The sequence below is a fragment of the Parus major genome, chromosome 2 (genome assembly GCF_001522545.3).
Source record: "Parus major isolate Abel chromosome 2, Parus_major1.1, whole genome shotgun sequence".
Classification (NCBI taxonomy): domain Eukaryota; kingdom Metazoa; phylum Chordata; class Aves; order Passeriformes; family Paridae; genus Parus; species Parus major.
In genome coordinates, this window is record NC_031769.1 from 480,858 (window position 1) to 488,408 (window position 7,551).

Here is a 7,551-nt window from a genome sequence, read left to right on the forward strand (position 1 = left end):
TCCAGCCCTGGAGCAGCTCTGTGACCTTCACATTCCTCCCTTAACTCTGGGTAAGAATCATCCAAACTCTGTCCCTGCTGGAAACCCACCCTGGATTTACAGCAGGAAAACCTTCCCGAGCCTGGGCAGGGCAGAGACAGTTTGTGCTGGCCGAGTTTGGGGTGAACCAGAGCCACCTCCAACCTCAAGCTGAGAAAAATTCCTGCTTAAAGCTCCAGCAGCTGGAGCAGCCAGCCTGTTCCTGGGAATGGGGAGGGAAGGCTTGGCTGCACTAATTCCATCACCACTGGAGATGAGGGCACTGGGAAAAGGGATGTCCAAGAGACAGAAGCAGCACAAGGTGGGATGTTTTCACAGGATGACTCAAGACCAGAGAGAAATCAAAGGAATGAAATGCTTGGAATTCCAAGCCGTGGGTGTAGGAGGGAAAGCTGGAATGCTTGAAACAAGTGGACAGAGAACTGACAATGGATCAGGGATGTGTCTTTGGGATTTTGGGAAGGAATTCTTCCCTGTGAGGATGGGTAGCCCTAGAATGGAGCTCCAGAGCAGCTGTGGCTGCCTCTGGATCCCTGGAAATGTCCAAGGCCAGGTTGGACAGGGCTTGGAGCAACCTGGGACAGTGGGAGGTGTCCCTGCCATGGAATGGGATGGAATTGGATGATCCTTAAGGTTCCTTCTATCCCAAACTGTTCTGTGATGGTTTTGATCTTTCCTAATGTATTTTAAACCTCTGTAGGGATAAAGAGGATTTAAACAGCTTTTTGCTATGGGAAATCCACAGAAATGGACAATTATTCACAGGAATTTTCGAAACAATGGCGAGGAATTTATCCAAGATAAGACTGGGATCATAAACCTCCTCCTATTGTCTCCTGTTAGTGGGACTGCCAGGATCTGGTCATCTCCTAACACACCAACATCCAGTTTAATCCTAGAAACACTACACTCTGCATCCCAAACCAGAGAATTCCCCCAGCCTCCAGCCCAGATATCACCCTGCAGAAGGAACAACCTCTTCCAAGGAGGATCCCAAGCCTCAATCCCTCCCCCGGGGGATGAAGCAGCCCCTATCTCCATGGAATGCTCCCCATCCCACATCCCGTCTCCGTGGCAGGCACAGCCCCCGCCGGCTCCTTCCCCTGGCAGGTTTCAGGGTGAGGAGGCTGGGAGCACCTTCCCGGTTAATTAAAGCGCCGAGTTAATTCTGCAGTGACTCAGAGCTGCGTGTGCCTCCCACCCCAGCAACTCCTGCGAGTCTGCAATCCTGAGGGATTCCAGCAGCTCCTGCCTGGCACAGGACACTCTGCCAGCTCTCCCAGCCCTTCCCTGCAGAGCCAGGGACACAATCCCGAGGATTTACCACGCTTGTGGATTCTTTCTTTTCGGCGCAAAGAAGCGGTGTTCCTATAAGGGAATGGTTTTCTTGGGAAAGGTATCCAGAGGCTGCTCCAAAAACCTGGATCCACAGGCCCTCAGAGACCCCTCAGGGCTGGGAAGCTCCAAGAGCTGCTGACACCCCACTGAGGGGGTTTGGGGGGGTCTCAGCTCTGCCTCTGCTGCCAAAGCCGTGTGAAGGGGGGACCTCGGCTCCTGCTCCTCTCCCTTTTATCCCCCACCAAAGGGGTCTCAGGGAACTCCAGCTGCCTCCTTCCCTCTGGAAAAGAGCCTGGGGGGGTCCCTCACCCCCTCCATGAAGGGTTGGGGTCCCTGCTCAGGGGTCTGGGGGTTCCTCAGGCCCCCCCCTCTAAAGGGGGACCCCAGGCATGGGGATGGTCCCTCAGCTCCCCCTTCTCAGGCTGGGGACCCTCAAAGGCTCTGGAGGTCCCTCAGATCCCTTAGGGACCAGGGGGGTCCCTCAGCTCCCTCTTAAGGGCACTGGGGTGAGTCCCCTCAGCCCCAAACCCCGTCACCCCCTCAATGTCCCCTCAAGCACCGGGGTCCCCGCTCAGGAGCAGGGGGGAATCGAGGTCTCTCAGCCCCCTGAGGGGTCGTGGTCCCTCATCCCCATCAGGGACCGGGGGGTCCCTCATTCTCCCTCAGGGCTGGAGGTGCCTCAGCCCCGCTCAGACCCCTCCGGGCTCGGGTGCTCCCTCGTCCTCCCCTCGCCCCCGGGGGCCGGGCCGCACCTTGAGCGTCACATCGCAGAGCTTTCCCTGCCGCCGGATCTCGCCCATCACTCCATACCCGCGGCTGGGCAGGTCTCCCACCGAGAAATGCACCAGATCCTCGGGATCCAGCTCCGGATCCGCCGCCGCTTCCAGCATCGTCCCGGCCACTCCCGTCCCGCTGCCGTCTCGCTTCGCCCCCGCCGCGCGCTGGCCCCGCCCGGCCGCCGTATGCGAGGCCACTTCCGGGCTCGCCCGGAAGCTGCCGTTACCATAGAGAACCCGGAAGTGGACGCTGCCATGGCGACCCCGGACGCCGCACCGGACTCCGCTGTAGAGGGATCACAGGTGGAAATGGGAAAAGGACGAGGGAGGAGCCCGGGGGAGGTCGCCTTCCCCTTCTCAATGGGTGACCGGAGTGCGGGAGGTTGTATTCCTGCACAGGCGGCATCAGCCCCCGGGCATCGCCCCCCCCACCCGGGGAGGTTCATGGAGAGAAGCACGGCGTGATTTAGTGATCATCCAGTTCCACCCCTGCCATGGCAGAGACACCTCCCACTGCCCCGGGCTGCTCCAAACCCCAGTGTCCAGCCTGGCCTGGGGCACTGCCAGGGATCCAGGGGCAGCCACAGCTTCCCCGGACAAGTCCCAACCCTTCCAGATGGATTTTTCCCAAAGTCCCGACGTGTGGGAAGGGGAGCCTCCCCCTTCCGAGGTTTTACAGATCGTCCCCTGTGTCTCCGAGGGTGTTTTCTGTGACAAACAAGTTTCACTCTCTCAAATTTTGTATAAAAGTTTAATAAAAGATAAAAGGGATAATAACATCCAGCGCTGGGGAGCTTTGGCAATCTGCCAAAGGCACACTGTTAGCTTAAATCAATTTACTTCCATACCGGTTAAATGCATATTAATGAGCGTTATGCATACTCAAACATTCCTGTGGCTTTACATATCTTGGGAATTCTTTTGCTTGGTTTAAACCTTTGACTTGCTTGCCATCCCGTAGATTAAAATCAATATATTTTATTTCTTCTTGAGGCTCCCTTCTGTTGTTTCCACACTTGTGAATAGCTGGAGAGTCAGTAGTAAATTTTTCTCCTGGTGTTTTTAACATCACATCATTTCTATTTTAAATTATGCCAAGGCTTAAGATAGACTATTTCTTTATCACGCTGCTATTTCTGGAAGTTGTGCTGTGCTTGTGTGAGCTGACAGAGTCTGCACTCCCAGACTTAAAGGGAATCACAAATTGTACCGTGCCAGAGCCTTTGTGATCAGTAACAACTCCCCAAATCCAAGATACAAATGTGAAAGTTGATAGCTGTAGTTGTAATTTACAACATTTTCCACGTGGGATTTGGGCTGTTTTTCCCTGGCAGGAGGAAGAGGAGCAGGAAAGCTCTGAGGGGCTGGAAACGAATCCAAGTTCTGTGTCCAACGCAGAGGGCGAACAAACGGTAATTCCAGCTGGAATCCTGGAATGGTTTGGTTGGGAAGGATCCTCAAACCCCTCCAGAGCCATGGCAGCGACACCTCCCACTGTCCCAGGCTGCTCCAAGTGTCCAAGCTGGCCTTGGACACTTCCAGGGATGCAGGGAAAGACGCTCTGGGAATTCTTTCCCATCTCCTGGCGTTAATAACCAGCAAAAATTGCTGTTGTTCTCACCTGTGAAAAGCCCCACAAAGGGCAGCAGCAAGGAAAGTGCCACTCATTTAGGATTTGTTCTTTTCCTGATTCCTAGGGGTGGATTTTCCCCCCAAATTTTTCCCTTCCTTCTTTCCCTGTAGAAATATTTCCCTTCTGCTCCAACGCCGGGTTCTGGGGCTTTTTTTTTGGGCAGAGTTCTGTGATCCCTGTGAAATCCCAGGAGCAGGAACAGAAGCAGGAACAAGAGCAAGAGCAGGAGAAGGACCAAGAGCAGAAGGAGAAGGACCAAGAGCAGGATAAGGAGGAGGAGAAGGAGAAGCAGAAGAAGCAGGATGACCAGGAGAGCATCATTTCCTCTCTGCTCTCTGAGGTTGAGCACGAGGGTAACAGCCCCAGGTACTCCCCAAGGTACCTTCCCCTGCTTGAAATCCAACAAATCCTGCCTCAGCTCCATTCCTTTTAGAGCAGTCACAGCAGGTAAAGTGTGAGAGGTCACAAAAACCCTGCATGTACCAGAAACCCCAAAGGTTTTGTCCCGAATTACACAATTATTGAGCACAGGCTGTCTGGAGGAAGTGTTTGAGGGAAAATGTGGGATTTACACATTCCAGGGATTTAAAAATCCTCAATGCATGTCCTTTAGCAGCTGGATGAGCCTCCTTGTGGGGGTTTTACTCAGCAGATCCTCCAGGAGATTGAAAATCAGCTGCTCATTGGGAATTTAAATTCTTTTCCCCAGAAAGTCTGCCTGTGACAAAAGAAAATCCCAAATATTTTGCTTTCCACGGCTAAGGGGAACAAAACTGGTGTTGTCCAACACTCCTGAGTTTGGTACACATGAGAAAATCAGGAAATCAGGATCAGTTTGACCCCTCTCATTTCACATCCTCAGTTTTCCAAGCAGGACAAGGCCGTGAGGAATTTTCAGCCCCTCTTTGCCTGCAGTTGCTTTTAATAGGGAATAAAAACTGCAGCTGAATAATTGCCGACTCTTTGTTTGGAATTTTGACTCCTCTGCCTCACCTTTTGCTGACAAATAACATAAATTTCAGTTCAGGAAATGCAGGATTCTTGTTTTCCTCATTTTTGCCTCTCTCCTTAGAACACCAAAGCGAGTCCTGGCGTTCGTGCGGGTCAAGCCAACCGCTCATTTTGCCCAAGATATGATCAAGCTTGGGTCAGACAACAAGGTAGAGTAAAAGAAATTGGAAATGGGGAAGGTTTGGAGTTTGACTTCAGCTTTTCCACTGGAAAGCCTGGATTTTTCCATCCCTTGAGGCCATGGATGATGTTTTGGGGGGTGTTGGTTCATGCAGTTCCTGCTTGGCAGTGGTTTTGTCACAGCAAGTGTGAGGATGGAAAACACCATTCCTGTGGTACAATCAACAGGAAAACCCTTCAAAGGACTGGGACTGGCTGATCCATGAGGAATTCCCAGTGCTAACCACAATTTGGCACAGTCTATTTCCATCCCCTCTTATGCAAATTCCTCCCTTTGCCTTCTCTCCCTTAATTAAGGATTTCCCTGAGGCACAAAATCGCTGAAAGTTAAACAGATAAGCTTAACCACATTTCCTTTTATTTATAATAATTATCACCAGAAATTTGAGAGCATTACCAGATATTTTTAGGACCTCTAGAGCCATCCAAGGCAGTAAAATAACTCTGTTATTTATCTAGTTAATCCCAGCTCTTCAATTGCTGAAATCCCTTAAGGCTGTTGAGTTGATCTCCCTCTCTTTTTGGGTTGCAGAGCATCGATATCTACATCCAGAAGAGTCCCAAGGGAGGAGTTGTGAATAACTCTCAGACTGAGTGGTCCTTCAAGCTGGATGGGCTCCTCCACAACACTTCCCAGGAAATGGTTTATGAGACTGTGGCAAAGAACGTGGTGGCCAAAGCTTTGCAGGGTTACAATGGTGATTTCTTAAAATTATTATTCTTTTTGATCATCAAACCAGATGGGATTTGAGCAGAGATCCATTTGCTGCTCTGTTGGAGGCCCCCTCCTGAGCTGATCCTGTTGCTTTTGGGTTTTTTTAGGCACCATCATGTGCTATGGGCAGACTGGGGCTGGCAAAACCTACACCATGACGGGAGCAGCCTCTGAGTACAGAAACCGAGGGATCATCCCCAGAGCCATCCAGCAGGTACTGCAGCTGCCTGGGAAAGGAGGAGGGACAAACACCAAGAAATCTTTGGTGAAACACCAAAAATCAATTTCTATCTTGCTGATAGCAAAGTGTTTGAACACACTGAATATGTTTGTGGGGTTTTTTTTTCCTTTGTTTTGCCTCAGGGATGATGGTTAAAGAATGAGGGAGTTTTATTGTTGTTCTCTGGGGTTGTTCCTTTTTACTTCCTGCTGCTCCCCAAATGTCACCCAGCCTTCTAAAGAGGTGTTTCCCAAACTGTCATTGTGTGAAATCAGGTTAAAACTGATCATAAAATCATTAAAAACCACCTCTAAGGCACAGAGACCCTGGCACAAGTGCCCAGAGCAGCTGGGGCTGCCCCTGGATCCCTGGAAGTGCCCAAGGCCAGGCTGGATTTGGTTTGGAGCAGCCTGGGATAGTGGAAGGTGTCCCTGCCATGGCAGGGGTGGAATGGGATGGGTTTTAAGGTCCCTTCCAACCCAAACCATTCCAGAATTCCATGATTCTATAAAATCATTAAATCCAAATCCAAGCTGAGCCCTCAGAGCTCAGATTTAGCCCCACGTGCCCCTAGATGCCCTTGAAGCTGTTCAGAACTCTATCAATATCTATCTCTGTATTACAGAAATTGATGCCTTGTATACACCTCAATCAATTTATTTCTATTTTATATCTATTTCTATTTTATACCTGTTGATATCTTTTATCTACTTACATCACCCCCATTTATATCTCACACCAACACCCACATAAATATCTTCTCCAAAAAGCCACAACTAACTGAAAACCCCACCTGTGAACGGACCCAAACCCTTTTTCTTGGTGCAGATCTTCAAATCAGCTGCAGAATTCCTCAATATCCTGGTCACTGTCCGAATTTCCTACCTGGAGATTTACAACGAGGCCTTGTTCGACCTCCTGGCTCCGGCGCTGGGCCGGGGCTGCAAGGACAACCAGCTGGCCGTCATGGACGGTCCCCAGGGGATTTATGTCAAGGGGCTCTCCATCCACCCCGTCAGCCACGAGGAGGAAGCTCTGCAACTCCTTTTTGAGGCAAGAGAAACCAAATATTCCCTTGGATGTTGTGGGCTCTGCCTGAGGGAGGAGGCGGGAAAGCGGCGGCGGGTGGCCAAGGTGGTGGGATGAGGTTCAGCCGTCCCTCAGGATTGTGGGGAGGAAAACTGGGAATTCTTGGTGTTGCAAGGAAAATGTGCCTGGCTCAGGGGATTCTGGAAGAAAATATGGTTTTGGATGATGATGGTGATGTTGGAATTGACAGCAGGGCTGGTCAGGGTGAGAGGTTTGTGAGGGGATGTTGATGACTGAGATCAGCGTCTTTCTTTTCCTCGTGGCTGCTTCAGTTTGTGAGGAAAACAGGGATAAATAATTGGATCTGGCTGGGGGAAGTGGATCCTCCCCCAGAGCCATCTGCTTTGTCCTTAAAATCTTTCTCTGGCCTTTTTAATAACCCCGTGCTGTCCTCAGCTCTGGAATGTGCCTCTCACTTTTTAAAGGGTGGAAGGAGGCTGATGATGGCTGGGAGAGCTGGGAATGTTCCCCTGGAGAGGAGAAGCTCCAGGGACACCTCAGAGCCCCTTGCAGGGCCTGAAGGGGCTCCAGGAGAGCTGGAGAGGGACTG

At 51.1% G+C, this 7,551-nt stretch overlaps 2 protein-coding genes across 4 annotated transcripts in view; one reads left to right on the plus strand and one right to left on the minus strand.

Moving 5' to 3' along the window:
• KLHL18 (kelch like family member 18) overlaps positions 1-2,177 on the minus strand; it is a 19,516-nt gene extending 17,339 nt beyond the window's left edge. The window contains exon 1 of the mRNA XM_015651539.1: positions 2,130-2,177. Coding sequence (XP_015507025.1) covers positions 2,130-2,177 — 48 coding nt within the window. The remainder of the gene's footprint in view (positions 1-2,129) is intronic.
• Positions 2,178-2,180: 3 nt separating this feature from the next.
• KIF9 (kinesin family member 9) overlaps positions 2,181-7,551 on the plus strand; it is a 21,069-nt gene continuing 15,698 nt past the window's right edge. For 2 of the 3 annotated variants that reach the window (XM_015618220.2, XM_015618222.2), the window contains exons 1-7: positions 2,181-2,456; positions 3,488-3,565; positions 3,950-4,164; positions 4,859-4,946; positions 5,510-5,675; positions 5,800-5,906; positions 6,741-6,965. In XM_015618220.2, the coding sequence (XP_015473706.1) occupies positions 2,217-2,456; positions 3,488-3,565; positions 3,950-4,164; positions 4,859-4,946; positions 5,510-5,675; positions 5,800-5,906; positions 6,741-6,965 (1,119 nt within the window). In that variant the 5' untranslated portion in view covers positions 2,181-2,216. The remainder of the gene's footprint in view (positions 2,457-3,487; positions 3,566-3,949; positions 4,165-4,858; positions 4,947-5,509; positions 5,676-5,799; positions 5,907-6,740; positions 6,966-7,551) is intronic. The other variant, XM_015618221.2, reaches the window with a different exon arrangement.